Below are 23,316 nucleotides of genomic sequence, written 5' to 3'. Positions count from 1 at the left end.
TCTTAAATTTTTTGTTTAAAAAAATGTTCTTCATTGAACTTTTTATTAATATTAATATACACAGGGCCAGGGATTTAGCTCAGTGGCACTGCGCCTGCCTCACAAGCACAAGGTCCTGAGTACCAAAAAAAAAAAAAAATGAGGGAATCCCATCAGTCTAACCTAGTAGGCAGCTTAACCCAGCCAGGTAGCTTTTACCACTGTTCTCTTAAGAGTAAATGTGAGAATTAACTAACGTTGTTAATGTATTTACTGCAAAAGTGCTTTCATTATTGCTTATTGTTTCTGTAGCTTTTGGGTAACTTCAAGGATAAAGAACGTACAACAATTGCACAACAAGTCAAAGGGAAGAAAGTCTGGATAGGAATCAAGAAGTTGCTAATGTTGATCGAGATGTCCCTGCAGGTAAGGTCCTCCTTTTCTGCATGATTCAGGCATAGAAACTTCACAATACACCAAGAAGTTTCAGTATTTCCTTTGCTTAGGTTTTAATTCATTTGTTATAATTCTTATATTATTTCTAAACTCAAAGTAGTATTAGTAGCCTGCTTGTAAGATCAACTAATAACTTAATTCTTTCTCATGTCTTAAAATTCAAAACTAGAAGAAAATATTGTAAAATTACTTTTAGTTTTAATCTAGAGTCACTAGATCTTGAAACTAGAAAGAACTTTAAGGAGCAATTGTTTAGTTGTCCCCTTGTTTTAGAGATGCATGTATTGTGTGTCCACAGGTTATCAGTGAATTAGCCAATATCACATAGGCAGTTAGGGTGGAAGAGGGATGGTATAGTCCATCAGAGGTCAGTAAGTTGGTGTACATATACCAAAGGAGGTCTAGGAGACTGCTGTGAAGGACTGACTAACTGAGCTATAGACTAGACTTGAGCTCTATGTATTTTCCCCTGACTAGGCTCCTAGAAATTTCTTTCAAATTACTGTAGCACTAATGCATCCAACATCTCATAGAAGACTAAGCTTGCTGCCTGAGAAGAGACAGTTGAAACTTCTTTGGGACTTTCTCAATCACCTGGCAACTTACCTTTCCCCTTTTTAGAATTCCATGCCTCCATGTGCCAATCCTATGTCTTCCGGTCCTCATTTGAAATACTAAATAAGTATATCTCTACCAAGCTCTGTGAGTTCGGATACCATGGCTCTCACTGTCCAGTCTCTGGAACAGAGCCAGACACATAGTAGGTTACTCAGTAAACTTTCATTGAATGAATGAATGAATCCCAGACTTGATTGGGCAAGAAAGCCTTGTACATTACTGAGCAGATCTCCCCTTTGGCCAGTATGAGCATTGGGGGCAGAGAGGAAGTTCAGGCAGTTATGGTTATATCTGAAAGAGGCTCTTAAACCAATCACAAAATGAAAACGAAGTGAATGCTTTTAATTTTAAACCCTTTCTGGAAAATTTAGTTTAAATAAAATTTTTGTGGTTTTCAGAAACCTCAATCTACTGAACTTTCAGATGGACAATTTATTTTCCATTATGAGCAATAAATTAGTCACAGACAAAGCACTTTGCTCAGGCTTTTTTTTTTATTGCTTAGGCTTATTTCTGATAAAGGTACACATACAGGTGCATTGGCTCTTTCCTTGAGAAAAAGATAAATCTGTCAAAAAGTCAGCTCTAGTCTTGTTCTTCTAGTTTCAATTTTTTTTTTCAATAATTGCACAGAAGAAACTATGTGGGATTTTCTCTTCAACTTCTTTCCCTTCCTCTTCCTTTGATGCCTGCAGGTCAGTGAGGAAGGTAATGCCTCTTATATATATGGGGTAGAAAAAGAGAGGGGCACTCAGACCTAATCTTGAGCGACTGACACTTCATAGGCCTCTGAGGTTGAACCCCTCATGTCAAATGGATTCTGTGCAGCTGAGTGGCTTCTCTTTAGATCTGCCTTGCAGAGACTGAGCCCCAGTGATGAAGCATGTAGTTTAGGAGAATGTAAGTCATGTTCCCTCTCTGTTCACCATACACAATTCTGTTAAAACTTGCACAGTGCTGAAGATCTGCTCTGACTGGATGTCACCTGAGGGAATAAAGTCATTTATCTAGATTACTTTTTTCTTCCCTTTCTCTTGACTTTTAATTCCATAGCTACAGGCAAGTCAGTAAGTCGTTGCTCACACATATTAAATATGTTTAATGGGCAAAGACCTGCAAGTACTGACTACAACTGAGCTCCAGCCAGTTCCATTTTTTAAAAAGAACTTGACAATTGATTCATATGTAATTCTATTCCCAAAGAGGAAGGAGGTTTCTTTTGTTAGCAGTTCCTACTTTTTCTTAGTTCTTTGTAGCCTGACCTCTTAACTTTGATAGATTTGAAACTTCTGTTCAATGTTTTCTGCGATAGAAGAGAAAAAAATCTTTTAAAAATAATAATAAAGTAGATGGAGTGGGGAATACAGTTGCACACTCACCCACAGCTGCATTTAGCATCTGAAAGCTGTTCCTGGAGGGCAGGGAGTTCCCTTCTGGAAACAGAGTTCTACCCTAGTACATGTTTTAAAGGTGAGGTGTGTTTCTTACAATAAAAATTCATCTTAATAAATTAAAGATATTTTTAATGATGGTTCTTTAGGTAACTTCACATCTATGGTAGATCAATGAGCATAAAATGTATTTTAACAAATTAATGTAAATATGAATATAGAATGAAAATCAAGAGCGATAATAACCAGAACCAACCACTTGAATCAACCCCTACCATCCTTTCTTAGATCCATAATATGGTCAGAGAGACCCAGTTACCCAGAGAACATATCAGAGTCAGCAGCACTCTTCACTGTTTTCTTTGCAGCACAACTTTTCCATTCATTGCAGAGAAGAAACTATGCAAGGGACACTGGGCCTAAGCAAGCTTAAGTTGATTAAATAGAGGTATTAAGCTATATTTTGGTTATTTCATTAACCTCAATTTGGTTTCTTTAAGTTTGGTTTACTCTTATACTAGTCCTATGAATTGGATGTCATTTGAACTGCCATGAATGACCAGAGGTCTGGTCTCACAGGTGATGCCTCACAGGTGTGCTATGCCTCTCTGCACCGGCACCAGCTGAAGGAACATTTGGCCGAGGTGCCTGCGACTAGTGGGTCAGGTTATTTGTATCCAATGCACAGCAGTTCTCCATGAAGGGAAGTACTGTTTGCTTCTGTTAGATGACATAATCTGCTTTGTTATGTATCAAATCACTGGTTAAGGAACAGGTGACACATTTCTGTGACTCAGTAGAGTACTGCTGGAAGTATGAAACCAAGTATTTCCCTGAAGCATTTTCATGAAGTAAGTGCATAGTTGTTAGAAGGCACTATTAACTTGTCTTTTTTATTTCTTCAAATGTATTTAGATGGATCCTGAGTACCGCGTGAAAAAATTTTTGGCCCTCTTAAGAGAAGAAGGAGCGTAAGTACATGAAGCAAAGATCACCAATTAAATGGCCTGCTCTGTTAAATCCCAATGCCTACCCTAAGAGTTGCACACATGGAATATGAATTTAACAATTTCTTTCCTAGATAACTTTGTTTCCTTTTATTAGAATTTTTCCCTGTGTTGTAGGTCTGAGAGACCAAGCAAGGAAGTTGGTTCTGTTGGTTTGCTCTCCCTGTCCTGCTTCGCAAAACTTCCTTGTCAGAATGCAGGAAAAAATTTGATGGTACATATTTATTAGAACCTGCTTTTAAATGCATGGAGCTGTGACCATTCTTTTGCAAATTCATAGTGGAAAACATAGATAAAACATTAAGCAACTCTTAGTGATTTCATGATGAATGACTTTTTGCAAGCGCTCATCTATTTTGTTTGTGTTTCTGGGTATTTCTTTTGCAGTAGCCCCCTTGACTTTGAAAGTGGACTACAGTGACCAAGGGAAGTGACCAAAGTGAAGATGGCCTGGAATCTTCATTCATCTTGCTCAAGATACTGGACTAAATGAACCACCTTCAAAATGTACTCGCTTGCTTTGCATGATTAATGCAATAATACTCCCTTCCTCATGCTTATTGAGATAGTCTAGTGTTTTGTGAAAGGTGTAAACTTGTTTTAGAATGCTGTACTTACCTTTCCATACAAGCTCATTCCTTCTGAGAATCTGTGTGTGGGAGACATGCTGTATTTGAGCACACTACACATTTAAAGCTCCCTACTACCACCATTCATCCAAAACTGTCATTGTATGTAACACAAAACAACACTTGGCCTGTTAAAAGGAAGACTTCTACATGCAAAGAGCAGTGAGTAGAGGTGTGGCTTCTGAGGGATTCTGTTACAGCTTCCCTGTATTAACACTAAAAGTAATTGGGTATTTGTTAAAGGTCCTCCCATAAACAGGGATTTGAATATCCGAGATCCCATTTTTAATCATTTTCAGAGATGTTTCCAGGCAGCAATCAGGAGATCTTTCTTATTAGAAAGTCAGATTATTACTGTGTTGGCTGTGACATCCCCTTAATGTAATTAACTGGCTCTGTGGTAAGAGATATGCTGATCATTACCACTTGGAGATATTGCTAAAGACTATATGTATGGGAAAATGTACACCCCTAAACAGAAAGGAGTTATTAAAATAAAGTAATTCACAAACCTCTCAGCACTAATTAGTGTCCAACTGTAAGTGGGTCATTTCTTTAGGATGATATTAAAGGCTTATTAGTGTTATCACTTTTCTTTTTTCCTTAGCCCAGTGACTTAGAATTTGTCATTCCTATATTTTAAATTTTCTGTGCTATCTGGCATGAAAATAAAACACTATTATATATACCAAAAAATAAACCACTTTCTAGCCCTCTGCCCTGAACAGTCCTTTAGCATCCATGTTTTGAAGACTGCTTCATCCAAGTGCTTCATCCAAATGCTTTAAAGGCACTTCCTTTACCCTCCACACATTTCTTCCGAAGGGTAGAAGAGCTCATAGAGTCCTTTTGAAGGTGGTATGTCTCATCACTGAATTAGAAACAGTTTAATTAGGTCATCATTTGTGGTGATGACGTTTGCAGAGCATGCCATTCTCCCCACTGCTGCTTAAAACTTGAAGGCAAACGATCAGAAGCCATCCTAAAGTGCCTGTGTCACACACTGTCTAAGAGGCTTGTCACTGCAGTAGCACTTGGGTATGGCTCTGTCATCTGTCCCCACGGTAGGAAGCAAATCATCTCCAAAGCTTACTCTCTGTGTCCTTTTGGGTTTTCACCCCTAGCTTATTTTGTGGCTTTTAAAACAGTAGATTATATTGTGAATTCTATGATTCCTGGTGGCCAGTATCCTGGATTCCCTGTCTTTGCGATCTTGCCTCTTTCCCCCTCCTATGAAGCAGCACACATTGTATTAACTTGTGTCTCTTGTTAAATGAGGTTAATGTCTTTGTGTTTTGTCCAAAGCTATATTGAAAATATAATTATATTGTTCAGTGCAAATGAAGGAATGCAATAAAGAGTAAATTTATCTGAAAATGTTCTATAGACCAATACTTCATACAAAACAACAAAGATCACTAATAGGAACATATGAAGAAAAGAAACCCCTCCTTGTTTTGTTACATCATGAGGAGATGGGTGATATTTTTATTTAAAAGTCTCTTATTTAGAAAGTACAGTTATTTAAAAAGAAAAGATTATTAGCATATCAAAAGATGCTAATAAACAACAATCTTAATGCTTTATACAAAAACTGAGGTAGTTACTGAAAGCCATAAACTGTGTAAGACACCACCAGAAAGGGAAGCTGTTTCTCAGAATTATTCCTTCCAGTGAAATGTATAAATCAAGGGACAGTTTCAGTGAGATTTCTTCCCACACTTCATTTTGGTGTCCTTTATAGTTTTCATATTTTTCTGAGCCATCAGATCTCTTAGCCTAAACCCTGATCCTCAACATTGGCTCAGGTTAGGGCAAAGGCACCCCAGAAAATCAGCAAAGCTCTGTAGGGAAGAGACCAACTCCAAAAACTTCTCTGACAGCGGAGTCAGCACCCCAGGAGCTGTGGAAAGAGGACACTCGGCAGAGTGCCTCTGTGCAGTGTGGCCTGGTAGAGCAAGGAGCTCCAGCTGCCTTGAGTTTTTTGTGTATGGGTGAATTTAACCAGTAACTTCAGAAAGAGGTTATTTTATCCTTCTTAAATTTATTTTTACATTTTCACTGAGGAACTCTTTTTTTTTTTTTTTTTTTTGGTTCCAGGGATTGGGACCTTCCACTTGCGAGGCAGGCGCCGGAACCACTGAGCTAAATCCCCGGCCCCTGAGGAACTCTTTTATAAAATGTAATACAGAAAAATTGTGTAATTTGGTTAACACCTGAAATGTTTTGCTTTACAGCTATCTTTACATAGTATAAAAATTAGTTTCAGCCACAATCACAAAATTATGGAGTAGATTGAAGTGTATATAACCAAATCCTGATCAACAGACTTGCTGAAGCATTGAGACAGTTATAAAACAAACAAAAAATCACCAAACCCAAACAGAGAAGGCAAAGGTGGGATTTCATTTTTTTTTTTGCCTGGCTGCTTGATCCATAGCCTCTTCAAAGAAGTGACTGGGCAATGTGTGTTTGACAGTTCAGCAAAGCATGTAAATTTCAGAAATCATTGCAAGATGAACTTAAGTTCCTCAGCACCTGGCAGCCATGCTGAGACTGGGTCTGAGATGAGCCTGTAGGGAGTGTGTGCTGTGTCGGCACCATGACATTAAGATGTAGTGCCTGTGACTGAATCCCAAGTAACTGAGGACAGAATTTGCAAGGAAAACTCATTTTGAGATTTTCCCAGCACATAATTCCCCCACAGCTGACTTAGTCTCACCATTTTGGGACTATAAGATTAGTGGTAAGACAAATGTTTGCTCCCTAGAGAGTTTTCCGTTGAGCTAGAAGTGATGGTAGTAGAGCAGCCACACTTGTGCTGAACTAACTTCCTTTCAGCATGTAGACCAGCCATGGCATTAGTGCAAGTCTCTACTCAGGGCCACATGGATGAAACCATCTTCTCTTGCCTTCCTCAGTTTTTTCCTTATCTTCTTCCCTTTTGCCTGTATTTCATCTCATCCTTGAACTCACACATATATTCCCCCTTCCCTACCTTTTCTACAGTATAGTGTTTGTGGAGCTAGCAGGAAGGGCCATTTCTACTCACGAGACATGAAAACCTAGTGAGGAGGGAACTGAGGCAGTAGCCGGCCCCATCATCTGCTGGCCTTGACCCACATCATTTAGGAGTATCTGAGACATTAATGTGTATGATGAAAGTGCTCAAGTCTATGAAATTAATTACTGCCCAAACTAGTTATTTCTAAAACCAAAAATTTGTTAGAGGTTGACTAAGAACAAAATAAACCATAAGTCCTGTAGCAGACCAGACCTATCTTCATGACATCGCAGGTGATCTTGCTCAGAGAACAAGAGGAAATGACCTTAATTTGGTCATTTAATTAGCTGGGGCCACCACATTTAGGTTCATACTCATGACTTCCTGAGCATGAATCTGAAAACTCCACACATGTACAATGTATCCGTTTTAAGTTTTTTTTACCTTCTCTTTAATGACTTTAACAGAAAAAAACTGCATGATGAAATATATTTTCTCCAAATATATATATATTTATATAATATATAATCTTAGTTAACTCAAAGATATATACATTGTATAATAAATAATATTTATAAAAAGACTTTTTGAATATAAAATCAAAAAGAACAACTTCTACAACTTTTTACAAAACTTTGGATACAGCAGGTTGATAGGAAATTTCCATTGGATACTATTACCTGACTATGGCGGCGAGAATAATTACAATGCACTCATGTACTATTATTAAATAATTACTTGTCAGCTACTTGAATACGCCCCAGAAACATGACTTTATCACTTTTAATATAGAATACATAGATATGAAAAGACTTAAAAATTTGTATCCATTCTGCTGAAGTATTCTCACATAAACCAAGCATTATCCCGTTGACATGATTTAAAACTGTTCAGTCTACAGTGAGATGGGGAGGACATGTCAGACTCTGTGGAGGGGCAGGGATATTTATCTTTAGCAGTACTCCTGGTCATCAGGTTCGAGAGTGTGGGCAGCTCCTGGATGACCATCCTGGAAAGCCCGCCTGTAAAACCCGGAGATTGCTGACCCAGTATCTTAGGTCATGGTTAGGTAGACCCCAGACAGAAGGAAGGAAAGATAGGTCTTTATTCTGCTCTGTTCCCCTTATGCAGCTTCTTTTTCTGATTCTCCTTAAGAGAGAGTTGTTGGATGGATCCAGACTATTAAATCCATCTGCCTCCATTTGGCTAGCTTCCTCCAGGACACTCAGCAGGACCAGTGTGCATCAAGGAGAACTCAGCTGGGAAATGCTTTATCCCAGGAACAAGTGACTGCTTGCTCTCTTTGAACGCCTAATCCAGATCCTTGGTAACAGCAAAGATTGATGCTATCTCACATGCGGGTGAGGGGGAAGAGCTTTGTTACAGAACTCTGCATTTCTGTTTACTCACACAGACCAAAGAGGGGAAAGAATGCAGGAAGACCCATCCTTATTGGAGAGCAAAATGAATCATTTCACCCTTTCCATCTATTAGTCACTACACTGGAATTGCAGTATAGATTTCTGCTCTCACTGGTGCTTTGTCAAATGTATACTAAGGCAACCTAGAGTCCAACTGCTCTATCTGGGGCTGCTTTTATGGAGAACCTGCAGGTGAGCAGGGCTGGGAAGGACTGAACAGCCCCTGCCGAAGACACTGCTTGTTTCTGTAGAAAGCCATTTGAGCTGGAGAAGACTTGTCCCATACATAACCTATCTATATACAATGTCCACTGCAAGAAAATTACTGCAGAATGGTAGGAGAAAAGATATTGACATCTGACTGCCTCTCGTGCAGAACAAGTTTACAGAGAAAATGAGGCTGAAAACCCAGTTACTCTTCAAATAAGTCACCCAAAACTAGTTCTTCGAAACTCAGCCTTCCTTGAACAATCGCTGAGGACCTCCCCAACACTTCATCCCAGTTACACCTATGGCTTTTATCAGAATGGAAAAGTGTATCCGATTTGAATGGGAGTAGACTAAGGAGACTGCAAGGGTTTGTCCTACTTCCCAGCTCCCACCCCACAGGCATCCTGGACTGTGACCATGAGAAGCAGCTTGGAGACAGAATTTTGCCCACGCTTGTGTATTTACCACCGGGCCGAGAGCTCACATTAGCCCAGCCTGTTCTGTTGGAGCAGATTTTTTTTTTTATTTAATATGTGCAAAGGTAAGCCTTAGATCTGTTGCTACCAGACCCTGAAGAACTAAAAAGAAAGCCTCTCTGTAAAAGCCACACACCAACCAGAGCAGGATGAGATACATAAAATGAGAGAGGGAGGAGCCTCCCACTGCAGGCCGCCTGGGTCCAGGTCATTTACCACGTGCAGCTGGCTCCTTGCTGGCAGACGATGAGGGCTGGCTTGGCTCTAAGTCCTGCTTCCCATGAGACTTCCGGTGAATCCGCCCAGCCGCACACTTTACCCCTTCCCAGTGCCCTTTGGGTAAATAAGAAGAATCAGAAACCTATTTCCTCTTCCAGGAAGACCATCCCTTACAGTACAAAGGTTAAAGCCTCCTGATAGGTGATCTTGACACTTCTCTTGTACTTAGAAGTGATAGAGCCCAGCTGGGTGTGGTGGGGCACACTTGTAATCTCAGCTACTTGGGATGCTGAGGCAGGAGGATTACAAGTTTGAGACCAGCCTGGATGACTGTCTCAAAATAAAAAGGGTTGTGCATGCAGCTCAGTGGTAGAGCATCCTAAGGACTCCTAGCTGAGGGTCTCAGGCCATGGGAAGCCAGTGGCAGGTACCACTCTAATGCAGGCATTCTTGTTGAGCATAGACAGAGAAACCTTGCCAGTGTGAGCACCCATCCCCATCCTCAAATTGCCAGTTGTGTTGGGCTGGTGTCAGACATGCACTGTGTTCCTCTATGGCACCAGGTAGCTTATTAATGAGCCGTCCAAACCAGAGGAAGTCTAATTATGAATAATTCCCACGGGAGCACCAATGTGTGTGTTTTATTCATTCGTGTAGTTCCATTCCACAAAGGATTTGAGGCACAAAGCCACTTCATGGGCATTCTCAACCAACCCTCAACTCCTCTGGGTGCTTACAGGGCCAACATAAGACTTCCGCAGGCTGAAACAGGCACAGCAAGATTATAGGGATATGCCCAAGGTCCTGTAGCAGATTAGTGACAAATCTAGGGCTTGGTTTGGCCAGGCCACTTAACTCTTGTCCACAGCTTTTCCAGTGTACTGATGATAGTCACATGTCCATGTAGTTCACAGCCACAAGCACATCCTACTTGGCAACTTTGGAGCTCACCCTGTGACAGAGAACCCTGCCCCAGTGCAGTACCTTTTTCTTGGATACTCAGCATGTCCTGTGAATCTGGGCTAGCTCTTGCCTCTCTGAGCCCTGCCCTCCTCGTTTGTGAACTAAGGCTGAGAGTCCTGTCTTGCTGAGCCATCATAACCCATAGTTTATTACAAGGAATAAATCTGGTACTTGTAAGGGACCAGTGTTAAAGTACTAAATCGATGGTTAACTAAAGACACTGGACAAAACTAGCTACAAGCTATGGAAAATGTGTTTTTCCCACACAGGACCCAGGCAGGGCTCAACTTTCCTGGATAAAGCCACTGTGACTCAGGTCTCCCACCAAGTGTGGAGGGTACAAGGCTTGCTCTGTGGCTCCCTTCTCTACCTATACCACCAAGACAAACAGGCTCACCAAGAAGAAAGCAAGCGACTCTCCCCTGCCATCCCTGCCAAGTTCTCTTAGGTTCCCATGAAAAGAGTGTCTGCATGGATTAAGGGGTGGAAAGGAGTAAGTGGGGCTCAGCCAATCTTTGGCCTATGGCTACAGACTAAACCACAAGAATGGGGGAAGTCACTCAGCCACGACATCTCAGCTGTCTCCCTGTGAGCACTGGACCACTGGCTAGGCTCTTCATGCATATGATGGCCCAGCAAGACATGGCTCTTAGCCTTAGTTCACAAACGAGGAGGCCAGGGCCCAGAGAGGCAAGAGCTTTCCCAGATTCACAGGACATGCTGAGTATTCATGAAAAGGGTACCGCGCTGGGACATGGTTCTCTGCTTTTCACAAGGCGGGCTCCAAAGTTGCCAGGTAGGATGTGCTTGTGTCTGTGAACTACATGGATGTAGTGTCTTGAAACCGTGTTTATGTAACACTTTCTATAACACTGGAAAAGCACCAACTGTCTTTCAGAAATGGGGAGAAAAGTGGACTGATGAACAACACAGTTTTTTGTTTTTTGTGGTTTTTTTTTTTGGTACTGGGGATCGAACTCGGGACCTTGCGCTTGCAAGGCAGGCACCGGAACCATTGAGCTAAACCCCCAGCCCCAGCACAGATTTTTCTGCCCCCACCCCTTCTCTCTCTCTCTCTCTCTCTCTCTCTCTCTCTCTCCCTCTCTCCTCCCTCCCTCTCTCTCTTTCTGTGTATGTGTGTGCATGCATTTTTTTTGCTGGGAGCTGACCCAGGGCCTCAAGCATGCTAAGCAAGCACTCTACCACTGAGCCACTGAGCTACATCCCTGATTCTTCTTCTGAGAGTCAGTATTGGTAGGGGGACTAGAGCTGCAGGGAGGGATTCCTGGACACCAAGGGCCAATCTAACACCCTCCTCCCTGCCTGGCAGATCTCAGATGCCCATGTGGGAGGAACAGCTGCAGCTGGGAATGGTGGTGCACCCCTATAATCCCAGTACTCAGGAGGCTGAGGCAGGAGGATCACTGCAAGTTTGAGGCCAGCCTGAGCTACATAACAAGACCCTGTCTCAAGAAAAGAAAAGAAAGAAAAAAACAGGGCTTCGAGAGTCTATATCTGGGACACACTTTGCTCCTAGAGCCACTGATGGAGAGTGAAGGCTGCTGTCGCTGGACCTACATAGTGGGTTTTCTGGGAGGCAGAGTCCTAGGCCCTGCCTCAGCCACTACCTCAGTGTGCCCTTCTGGAAAATGGACAGGCTGGACAAATGGCCCTCTCTGCCCCATCCAGAGCTAGTGTTCTAAAACTCTGCTCTTCCCTCATCCCTTCTCAGAATTGCCAGAGCTATGTCTCACTGGATAGTGGGGACACTGTGCTGCTCTGGCCGCAGCAAACATCTGAGGAAGGTGACTGCTGTAGTTTTCACCATTCCTTCCACTTGGACATTCCATAGTGGACTTATGAGTCTTCTTACTCACTGACTTTTCTTATGTCATTGTGCACAGCTAATGATGTTGTTTCTTTGCACAGTGGCCACTCTGTTAGGGCTCTGATGGCATTTATCACACTTCCTATTAGTGCTACATTCAGAGATACACTCACATCTGTTAACTTGAGCCCCATAATTCAGCTACACCTCCCTCACCACCACCACTGCAGAGATTGGAAACTAGGGACCCAAGGTAACATAGCCACCAAGGGGTGACTCACTTTTGTCTTCTTTCCCCTCCCCATATTGCTTTATCCTGACACTGGGAAAAGTCAAACCTCCAACTGCCTCTCTGGACTCTGTCCTGCCAGGGACATAAGTTGCCCTCCATCAAGGGTCTTCCTAAATGGGTCAGGAAGGGGGTACACCTCAAGCAGAGCTACTCCCCATGCTGTCAGGTTCTTCCTATGCCTATAGAGCACAGAGTGGCATGCTCTCCCCAACCTGCACTGGCCAGCCATGACCCAGTAGGCAAGTGCTTTTCAATGAACCAAGTTCTGTCCCCTCACAGCACCTCTGGGGAAATTAGTGGGAGAAGCTAGACCAGCCCATGCTCACACTTCTACATATTAGGCCCCTTCTTAGGGGAGAGAAGAGGAGAAAGGGGCCTTAGAATCACACACACCTGAGGTTCCTGGACCACTCTACATCCACGTTGACCCATCAGGTCCTATGGATCTGAGGGCCAGGGCGTAGTGCCTCCCACACAGGCCACCTCTGGGAAGCTTGAGAACATAATCCACCAGACTTTGATCCTTGATTATTCATCACAGTCACTCTGAACTTGAGTCCTACTTCCTTTCCATCACCATCCATAAACTCATTGAGGGTGCTCCTCACTCCACCTAGGCTTCAGATCTGTCAGGATACAGGCTTATCCAGTGCTTCCCCCACCCACCTCCCTAAGGTTGGGAGGATTTATGCTTGTGCAAAAACTCGCCTATTAAGTTCAAGGTAGATGCAAAATGACTCTGCCCAAGGGGTAAAAGAGACTTTTCAGGGCACTGTTTCAAGTATTTTAACCCACTCATTTAACAGTAAGAAAAGAGGTCCCAAAAAGTGAAAGAATAGGAATTTAAGGGCAAAATCAGGACCAGACATCAGGTCTGCCAGCTTCCAACCCCACAGTGTCTCTCTTCTAGCTCCACAGATGCTTACGAAAGCCAGTGGCTCTCTGGTCTGGCTCATAATTTACCAGTTTTAATCAACTGCTTGTGGCTTACGTGCATACACTTGGTTATTATCTGTGCTTTGTATAATCCACCAAGTTGCTGCCCAAGAACCATACTTAATGAAGCTTGGGAAATCCTAGCTTCCTGTCTTGGTTATGGGAACTGTGTGTCTCCTGTAGCTTAGTAATAAAACAGGAAATGCCAGAAGAGGCAATGGGCCAGCCCACTTCCCTGCCTCCCCGCCCCTCACCCTACCTGGTTCCCTACTTGCAGGTGTGCACATCATAGATTCGGATGCACTCCTGGCAGCTGACATAGCAGCACCAGTGGAAGATGCAGTGGCACTTCTCCTTCCGCTTCTCCGTCCTAGTGTTGTGGCCACGGCCACAGCAGAGTAAATCACAGCCATCGATGCCATGGGAGGTGACGTTGCAAGTCCGGTCCCTGGTGCCAAAAGAGCCTGTCTCTGGGTTGGGCTCACAAAAGTTGGGGGAGTTCTCATAGTAGACCAAGTCCCTCTCGGTGGGCGGCTTGAAGAGCGCATACTTGGCCCGGAGAGTCTCCACCCAGCCTCGGGACTCACGGTGCTTCTCCACCACCATCTCTGAGGCACTGTCATACTTGTCTTTGAGGAAGTCCCCAATGGCACGGAAGTCAGGCTGGGCCCACCAGCAGGTCTTCACCTCACAGCTTCCCGACAGCCCATGACACTTGCACTTGAGATGCATGTGGTCCAAGATGGTCTGGAGAAGAGGAATAGCAGCTGGCCCCAGACCGACCCTTCCAGGGAGCACCTTCCCACTCTCCTTCACTCCCCTCATCCCCCATCCCTCCAGCCTTCTCTATTCCTATTCTGTGCCAAGAAGAGAATGGAAGAGACTGAGGTACGGATCTAAAGTTGTTTCCCTGGGTGACACCTCAAGCATTGACAGACCTCACATTCATTTCTCAAAGTGGTAAGAAACGGTTTGTTATCCCCGTTTCACATATGGGGACACTGAGGCTGGGAGCTTAAGTGCCTCACCTGAGGTCATATAACCACAGAAAGGGATAGAGGCTGAACTCAAAGTCAGGTCCCAGGACTGCACAGCCAGACATCTACACAGCCAGCCAAACTGCACAGAAAGGCCCAGGGTACCTGTTCCCACAGCCGTCACTCTGGGCCCAGGCAGTCTCCTGACACAGACGTCCTTTCCAAGGAGGAAGCTACTGTGGTGGTGAGTGGGAGCCAAGGGGAAAGGGAGCCCAGGATGCCCAAGGCCTCCTGAAGGGGCAGGATTCCCACAGGTTGGGGCAAAGGTACCAAGGCTCACCGTGCGGCCTGCTTCGTTGTTGTGTTTGTTCATGGCTGAGCGGGCATCTGGTCGGTTCTCTCGGGCATCAGCAAACTCCCGGGACACGAGCACCCCGAAGTCCGCATCCTCACTGCAGCCCCCCCACTTCCAGCCTTCACCAGGTGGTCCCTTATGATGTGAGTCACAGCCACAGATGGTGGAGGTACCCTCGGCGCAGGAGCGTGTGACGGCAAAGGCCACACCAGCCGAGGCAATGGCGTGCACAAAGGCCGACTCACGGGTAGCTGTGGAGAGGGTGTGAGGGGCAATGCTCAGGCTGGGGCTGAGGATGCTCGAGCTCTGCCTCCACTTCCCCAGCCAGGAGGAGGAAGGGGTAAGGAAGAGTTTAAGGGCTCACCAGCTCTGAAGGAAGAGGGAGGGCAGATGGTCCAGACCCTGGTAGATATCCTCACTTTATGGATGAGCAGACTGAGGTCACGGTCTGCTGGTTAGCCCCAGCCCCAAATGCTGCTATAGGGTCAGGGGGAGCCTCTTAGAAATGACGGCTCTGGCAAGTTGCTGAACCCATAAGGTAGCCACACTCTATTCTGGCTTACTGTCTCTGTTTAACAGATGGGGACACTGAGAACGCCCTCCACCCTACCAAACTTCAGAAACCCCAGGACGGTCTTGAGCCTCCACTCCTAAAACAGCTTGTAGCCTGTGGGAAGGGAGCCTGGGAATCCATAGCCTAAACCTACCTAAGCAACCCATCCCCACCTGGACGCTTGGACAGATTCTTTCCTTTTCCGAGTCTCCCTTACTCTCTCTGTAAAATGGATACGGCATTTAGCTGCTACTACAGTTCCTGACCAAGAAAGCAGGAGCTGGATTCTCCACCTTTCCCTTTATGTTCTCTGCCTCCACCTCAAATCCAAGGTTTCGAACTGAGGAGGCCCAAGGGTGGGGACAGGACAATTCCACCTTATTTCACAGATGTGGCCATGATGGTTATGGAGACAAAGTCTTCCAGACCTGCAGAGCAGCCTTCTCCCCTCACAGACCAGGTCCCCAAGGCGGGAAGGTGACGTAAGACTCTTTTGCACAGGTGTAGACAAGGGGCGGGCCTAGCAGCCTGGACTCCAGCCTCTTGTCCTGGACCGTGGCCCCGGTCCAGTGTGCTGAGGGAGACCGCAGCTGCGCAGACAGGAAGCGCTCAGAGTCATTGCTGCCTGTCTCTGAGGCCCCAAAGCGCTCCCAGACCACCTGCAGAGCAAAGACGCCACCACCCATAATAGGGCGCGGCGTGGGGCCGGGGTCGCACATCGGAGCCTTCGAGGCGCAGCCGACCATGGACCGGGCGGACCGGGGCTTGGAGCCCGGCGTCGCTCCCGGCTTGGGCTCCCCGCCGTCCAGGCCCGGTCCCTCCCGCCTCGGAGTCCGCTGGGGGGCGGAGGGCGAGCTCGCCGGCGATGCCCCTCGCTTCCGGGGGCCCGGGGCCTCTCGCGGCGGCGGCCCGGTCGCGCTCGGTTCCCAGCCCCGAGATGCAGGGGCTGCGGGGGCGGGGCGGGGATTAGCCTGGGAGCGGCGCTGACAGCCCCGCTGTGCCGGTCCCAGTCCGGCGGGGCCCGCTGGGCCGCTCAATCCGCCTTTGTTCGCGCGGTGTCACACCGCATTACCCGCATAATGCGGCCGCCGGGCTCGGGCCTCCGGGCCGGCCGCCACCGCGTAGCAACGGGCGGCTCCCGCTGCCGGGCCGCGCCCCAAGCCCCGAAGCCAGGCAGCGCGATCCCCCCGGAGGCGGTGGCCCCCGCCCCCGCGCCGCGTCGAGTGGCCTGAGGGCGTGTGAATGGCGCTGTAGGCCGGGCCGGCCGGGGCCGGGGCGCGGCAGGGGGCGGCGCTCGCCTGCTCTGCGAGCCGCCCGGGACCACGGCCTCGGCCTCCTGCGCCCCTTCCGTCCGGCAACCCCACGCCCCTCCGGGGCGCTCCTGTCACCCCTCGACCCGCGCCTAACGCCGCCCCTTGAGGAGACGCGCCCTCAGCAGCCCGACTCTCCGGTCTCTAAGCGGCCGGCCGAGCTCATCCCCGGCCGCCCACCGCGCTCATCCCCGGCCGCCCACCGAGCTGGGCTCCAACACGGGCCTAGAGCCGAGCGCGAACGCTCTGGGGACCAGTACGCGTGGCCGTGCGCGGGAGCCTTCGGACGCAGGACAGCTCTCCTCCAATTCCCAGCGTCTCTGACCCACACTGTTTCCCCTACATAAATCTGCCCTCTTGCAATTTAGGGACGAAAGCATGCCTCAAAACTCACAAGGGTGATTTAAAACGTTAAACACATTGCGAGCGGGCAACACGATCAAAGATCCGACTCTCACTGGCTAATGTCTGAGCGGGAAGAGCAATCCGGTGAGTCTTACTTCCAGGGAGCGCGTCAAGACGCCAGGCTGTTTGATTAAGCGCTACCTGGCCCGAGGTGGGGCACCGGAAGGCGAGGAGACAGATACACCGGCGAGATCAAGTTTGAAATGCAAGCCGCCGCCACTTGGCCCCAATTAGAGGCCAAACCTTTTATGTAAACAAGGAATAATTAGCTTTGGTAATAGAAGCGTAAACAGAATCATCATCCATTGATTTGCTAATTGCCCTCCTGTCCCATGACAATAGCCAGCATTTTGCTGTAGGTCGGACAGACCCTGTGTACCAGAGGACAGGTAAAGGGGTATTGCACTCTAAAATGGGGGGTAGTCGGCTCTTCCCCACCTCCAGGCTCTCACCCTACCCTTCAATTGGGTGAAGGGAGACGATCTCAGACCCCCCTTTTTTTTCTGTCTGTAAGTGCAGCTCTATCTATCAATTCTTTTTTCTGGAGGGAATACCAGGCTGGGTGGGTTGGATGCCAAAATTTCAGTGGCGGTCAGCCTGGCTAGGGTCATGAAATTCCTGGACACTGCAATTCCCCCCAAAAAGTTGCTTATCTTCGGCCCAGAACCCCCAGTCTCCTTTTAGGAGCAGTTGCCTATCCCACCCCCAGGACCCCTAAGTTCAAAGTCAAATCATGTTACTTTCGTTCACTGGAGGCCTAGCCAATTATACTCTCAGGTTGCAAGACATCTGGGAAGTTACCCGAGGCCCATATGCCCATTAGAGTTTATGGGCATATCCAGCTTGCAGGGCATGGAGACCAACAAAAACTCAAAGGGGACTTGGCAGCAATACATTGCTACCAGCACCAGGTAGCTTCCTCAGCTCCTGAGGACTTTCCAGGCAGAAAGCTGGGGGGATAAGGCCCCATCCCTGCCCCAAAGTGACATTTGCATAGCAGTTAGCACAGACTGGGAAAAGGTTGCAAATGTCTACATCAAAGCCTGGATCCCTGCTGTGCGAGCCAGGAAGGAAGGCTATGAGCTCCTTGGTGCCTGCTCTCAAATTTTAGGATCCTGTGTCATCTCAGGGCTGACCAGCCCCCAGCCTGGTCTGTCCAGAGTGGAGCCTCACCCACTTTGTATGGAAACCACTGATGACCATCATCACCAGTTTTATTGTCCTCCCAGGGAGGAACCTTGCTGTGGAAGGGCACAGGCCCTGGAACTATTGCCCCCCTCTGTCTCCTCCCCACCTGCCACCTTCCCAGAGGCATACCTTTGTCTAGGACAGGCCCAAAGATGGCCAGGCTGTCATCTATGGTGGTGCAGTTCCAGCGGCGGCCCCGGAACTGGTGCTGGCACTCCTGGATGCCCAGCTTCACGCCCTCAGCCACACTGGGCATAATCTCGATATAATTGCGGCAGAAGCGCAGTTGCTTGGGGACCAGGCCTGGGATGGAGCCACAGAGCAGGGGCTGTGAGCCCAGAGATGTGTACTGCTGGCCCAGGGCCAGGGACCTGTGGACAGACAGAAGGAGATGGCTTTGTGGGCACAAACACACATCCCAGCATGGGCATCACTTCTTAATGCACCCTCTAGGGTAGGTGGAGGAGTGAAGAGCTTATTGGCCTAAACTCTAAGCCCGGAAAAGCCTGGTGCCTGCACATGCATGCTGCCTTTGCCATGCAACGACGTGGGTACGCCCAGTTTGCATGGGGACAGAGACCATCAGAATCTCTCATGGGAGCCTTTAGGGCAATGCAATGCCATGAAAAGAACCCTGGACTAGAAGGACAATACTTGGGCTGATCAAGTCCTTTCATTGCCTTTCACATGTCTGATGACATTAGGGCTGGGGATTTAGCTCAGTGCTGCTCCTGCCTGCCTCGAAAACATAAGGTCCAGAGTTCGATCCCCGGCGCCAAAAAAAAGAAAAAAGCTCATGCTACACATCCCTGATGGCATTGAGGGAATAGGAGATCTACAGAGTCCAGGATTCAAGGGGCCTCAAGGAAACTGCAGTGATTTGTAGGGAGGAAGGCAGCAAAAGCTGCCTTGACCTTAGCCCCATCTCAGAAAAAGCAGAGAATCATCAGTCCCAGCAGAAAGCTTACACTTATGTGCGTGCATTTTAAACACATGTGTGCACATGCATGAGAACACATGCACACCATGGTGGCAATGCCCCTCTGCTTCCTTGCTGGGACGCTGCCTGCTCAACCGCCCCCCCCCGCCCCCCCCCAGCTCCCTAGTGTCTTCCCTGGGAATCAGTGGCACCAAGACCTCTGCACACCAGGGCCTCCACGGACATCTTTACAATTCCCTAGAAGTTTCTATTTTGTGTATTTATTTTTGTGGTGCTGGAAATTGAACCCAGGGCCTTGATCATGCCGGACAAGCACCCTAGAAGTTTCTAGAGTGCCACCTCCTTTCTTCTTGCCAGTGTTTAGAGCTCAGCTATGTTTCAAGACAAGTTTAGCTCAAGGTCAAGAGAAAGAGCCCAGCTGTCACTCTCCCCATCCAACACAATGTGACTTTGGTCAAGCCATACCATTCTTCTCCCCATTTTTCAATCAATAGAGGCCATAGAAGGAAAGGTTTTGTGGGGGAAATGGGGGAGTTGACTATATCAAAAAAACATAGCGTGTAGGAATTGTGGGAATTTCTAGTTTTCCATTCCCTCCCTACCACAGGAAGAACAGAAATGATGTTTTGTGGGAGAAGCCAAGAAAATGACCTGTGGATCTCAGTAGGGTTCAAAGCCAATCGTGATCAGCCCTGTGATGGGAACAGAATGAGCTGGATGGAGCTCATGGAACCCATCTCTTCTCCTGCTGTGTCCCGCACTGACCAAGGCTTTGGTCTAGCACTGGCCTAAGACAAGTTCTCCGTGCAAAGTAACAAGGAGAGACCTGGAAAGAGGATCAGGAGAAGACCCCAGGGCTGGGTCAGAAAAAAAGCCACAAACATTTTCTGGGCTGGGAACAGGGATGAACAAAAGATCTGTCATGTATCCACTCTTCTCATGTGCCACACTCTTTGGATGCAGCAGCCTTGACTGACTCTTGAATGTGGAGAAAATTCCTCATCCTCTAGATGAGGAATTTGGAGCCTACAGAGTAACTCAGCCTGCCCAAGGCTTTTGATACCAGGCTGTGGCAGATCAGAGAGTGCTGTGTGCTGCTTCCCCATGATCCTTCTCCCTTACTTTGGCTTGCTCCTGGCCAACTCATGGAAACTCCAAGGGATGGAGTTCTCTAGGTAGTGCCCAACTGCCTGGGGCTGCCTCTGAGCTCAGTTGTCAGGAGTTGAAGCAGACCCTGGTTTTTCTACATATTTATTTATTTTGGGAGGAAGGATTGGGGAACCAGACCTGGGAGTTTGGATAGTGATGTTTATGAAACATTTCTAGATCTCAAGCACTGAGCCCCTTTTTGATTGATTGATTGATTGATTGATTGATTGGAGACAGGTCTTGCTTTGTAGTGTAGGCTGGTCTTGAACTCACTATGTAGCCCAGGCTGGCCTCAAACTCATGGTGATCCTCCTGCCTCAGCCTCCCGAGCGCTGGGATTACAGGTGTGCACCACCACCATTGAGCCCATTTGAAAGGCAGGAAGAGCAGCCCAGAGGTCTGATTTATCACTATTACCACTGGCACTGGCTAATTGCTGACTTCCTCTGTGCCAGGCTGAGCCCTTTCCTTGACTTTTCCTCCTTTTGACCCTCATTAACAACCTAGCAAGTAGTGGGGTCTTTAATAGAAGCCTTGTTTTTACAGGTAGGTTACCCCGCCCAGATCCCAGAGCTACTGAGTCACTCGTGGGAACTAAGCCTCCTGACTTCCTCCCTTCCTTGTAGGCAATGCCCATCTGGGTCCCCAGGGGATGGATATGGCTTTAGGCCTGAGTGGGAGAGACCCAGTGACCCCAGAGGACAAACATTGCTTGATGGGGCCCTGCAGGGGTCCTTTCCTGCCCTTGCTCTTTGTATAGTAAAGAACAGGAAAATGTGATAATAAAATACTTATCATTTACTGGACACAGTTCTGGGTGCTATTACCTTGTTGAATCCTTACAGCAGGTCTGTGAGGTTGGAACTTCATCATCATCACCACTGTCTCATTTCTTTTTTTTCTCTTGGTACCGGGGATCAAACTCAGGTCCTTAGCTTGCGAGGCAGGCGGTGGAACCACTGAGCTAAATCCCCGGCCCAACCACTGTCTCATTTCACAGACAAGGACTTTGAGGCCAGGGAGCTAAGCAACCTGCCTGGGTGTGCAGGGCTGTGAAGTCCCAAAGTTGAGCCCCTTCCTGGCTTAGGCAGCCTTTCCCACGTTCTTTTTAAATTTTTTTCCCCTGGTGCTAAGGATCAAACCCAACTTTATGCTGGTGACCAGTGTGTCCAGCCCCATCCTGGTAACTGACCTCATAGTCACTAGACAGGGAAACTGGACAAGGGCAGTATAGACAACTCAGCCTAGCACCATCCAGCCACTCACCATTCTGAGTTAGTTCCCTCCTTTATATCAACCCCTGTCTCATTCCTCCTGCCCTTGAGGAGCACCAACTAGCTAGGAGGCATGGCTCACATCCAGGCCACTGATCTAAACAATTTCTTTAATCTCTTCCTCCTCAGTTTCTTCATGTGTAAAGCAGACATAATGGGAAGAGGAAATGGAGTAACCCCCTGCCTGGCGCATGGGCAGCCCTGAAGAAATGGTGCTCAACTGCATGTGGTTAGGGGCTGTCTCCAGCACTTTGCCCCCACTTTTGTTGCCAACCTCATTCCTCCATACCCTTGCATTTGGTAGAACACATCAAAACTTTCAAAGTCCCTTCCTATCTAACGCTGGGAAGGATGCGTTGGCTCAGAGCAAAGACCTCTTCCCTGGCAGCTCCGTCCTAACAGGGCTGGTGAACAAAGACATTTGTGATCTGGCAGCATGTAGCCCAAAGGGGAAGGGCAGAAGGACATTTCCACGATGCTCCATTCAAAGGTTTCAGCTCAGATCTGGACATCCTGCTGGTAATTAGCAAGGGCCTCTGGGGTGGAGGTTTAGCTCCAAGGGCTGGTGTTAGAGCTAATGAGGTTGTGGCTGAGGGATTGATTTCTGCAGGAAAGCTGCTTCCCCAACATGCCCTGCCACCCCTGACCCGAGCTTGTGCTTACACATTGCCATGTCTGACACTCCACCATCACAGACACAAAAATTTCACTCGCTACTTCTTTTCCCCATTATTAAAGCACGCATTCCTCTGGGGGAGACAACACAGGGAGCCTCATTCTCCTCATTTCTTTCTGCCAAAGTGTGAGTGGCTTTGATTACATTTGCCTCGAAACCCATCTCCTTCCACCTCCATGTCTTTGCCCAAGCTGTGCCCCCTCCCAGGAGTGGCTTCCACCCCTAGTAAACATCTTACCATCCCTCACGAACTGGACAGGCACCCAGGCGGAAGTAACCTCTCCTCCTTTGGATGTTTCCTGTGCCTTGTTCAAACCTTCTCATCACTAAGTGCTCAAGTGGCTTATATCCAATGCCATCTGGCTGGGTGAGTGTAGGTACCCAAGGATGGAGGTGTGTCTCCTCCTCCTTTCCCAATCCTTCCCCAGTAACACACATACACACACGTGTGCACATGTGCACGCACACACGTACACATGCATGCACCAGCACACTTGACCTTCCACAGGGCCAAGAGCATGATAGGTACTTGCTGATGCTCGAGGCAGGGATTAATGGAATGCTCTGTAAAGAGCCAGTCTGATGTCCCCCTCTCCCCAGCTCCAGGCATCCGGAGGTTCCACCTACACACAGGACAAGACTTCTTGGTTCCGCTGAGGAAGTTCCTACGTTTAGGATCTCAGATGATGGCCAGGCTCCCAAAGGAGGTAGGGTTCTGCCTGGCACCAGCAGCTGGTGAGGGGGAGGGCAGAGACTCCTGCCAGGCCTTCCCAGTTGGGCCAGGGGCTATTTATACTCAGTCCCTGCCCCTGCCCTGCCCAAGGGCTCTGCCACCTTCCCCATGGGAATGGCTCATCCTCCACCCCAACCACCCACTGCCCCACTGGGTCTACGACAGACACAGGCAGTCAGGAAGATGGGCAGCAGGTGCCAGCAAGCTACCAGCTGCTGGAGGAGACCTTGATGCTGACCTCTTAGGGTGAGATAATTTATCTATCTATTTATCTCTCTATCTGGGTGTCACGATGTAGCCAGGCTGACCCCAAACTCAAGCTGATCC

At 47.6% G+C, this 23,316-nt stretch overlaps 3 protein-coding genes across 5 annotated transcripts in view; 2 read left to right on the top strand and 1 right to left on the bottom strand.

Moving 5' to 3' along the window:
- Positions 1-5,457, top strand: part of Nsf (N-ethylmaleimide sensitive factor, vesicle fusing ATPase) — a 154,174-nt gene extending 148,717 nt beyond the window's left edge. Inside the window, exons 19-22 of one of the 2 annotated variants that reach the window (XM_004868669.2) lie at positions 292-405; positions 3,360-3,415; positions 3,569-3,665; positions 3,839-5,457. In XM_004868669.2, coding sequence (XP_004868726.1) covers positions 292-405; positions 3,360-3,415; positions 3,569-3,665; positions 3,839-3,841 — 270 coding nt within the window. In that variant the 3' untranslated portion in view covers positions 3,842-5,457. The remainder of the gene's footprint in view (positions 1-291; positions 406-3,359; positions 3,416-3,568; positions 3,666-3,838) is intronic. The other variant, NM_001310283.1, reaches the window with a different exon arrangement.
- Positions 1-23,316, bottom strand: part of Wnt3 (Wnt family member 3) — an 80,219-nt gene that overhangs the window by 25,650 nt on the left and 31,253 nt on the right. Inside the window, exons 2-5 of one of the 2 annotated variants that reach the window (XM_004868672.3) lie at positions 18,347-18,588; positions 14,747-15,012; positions 13,689-14,176; positions 4,703-9,524 (exon numbers count right to left, since the gene is read on the bottom strand). In XM_004868672.3, the coding sequence (XP_004868729.1) occupies positions 13,697-14,176; positions 14,747-15,012; positions 18,347-18,588 (988 nt within the window). In that variant the 3' untranslated portion in view covers positions 4,703-9,524; positions 13,689-13,696. Of the gene's footprint in view, positions 1-4,702; positions 9,525-13,688; positions 14,177-14,746; positions 15,013-18,346; positions 18,589-23,316 lie in introns of those variants that run through there. The other variant, XM_087203906.1, reaches the window with a different exon arrangement.
- On the top strand, positions 16,059-22,963 carry LOC110346465 (uncharacterized). Its single transcript, XM_087203909.1, has 4 exons — positions 16,059-16,226; positions 16,285-17,113; positions 21,710-22,099; positions 22,857-22,963. Exons 1-2 carry the CDS (start codon positions 16,059-16,061, stop codon positions 16,969-16,971), a joined length of 855 nt encoding a protein of 284 aa, XP_087060035.1. The 3' UTR covers positions 16,972-17,113; positions 21,710-22,099; positions 22,857-22,963.

Source organism: Heterocephalus glaber, unplaced genomic scaffold (assembly GCF_053883595.1).
Source record: "Heterocephalus glaber isolate CG9 unplaced genomic scaffold, H.glaber_assembly_v1.0 deba00001813, whole genome shotgun sequence".
NCBI lineage: Eukaryota > Metazoa > Chordata > Mammalia > Rodentia > Bathyergidae > Heterocephalus > Heterocephalus glaber.
The sequence above is the reverse complement of the archived record's forward strand: the minus strand, read 5'-3'. Positions and strand labels throughout refer to the sequence as shown.

Excerpts from the sequence above, each read along its gene's own strand:
- LOC110346465 (XM_087203909.1), top strand. The coding sequence starts at position 16,059 with ATGGACCGGGCGGACCGGGGCTTGGAGCCCGGCGTCGCTCCCGGCTTG. Across the intron at positions 16,227-16,284 it reads CCTCTCGCGGCGGCGGCCCG|CCTGGGAGCGGCGCTGACAG; the intron begins GTCGCGCTCGGT and ends GGCGGGGATTAG.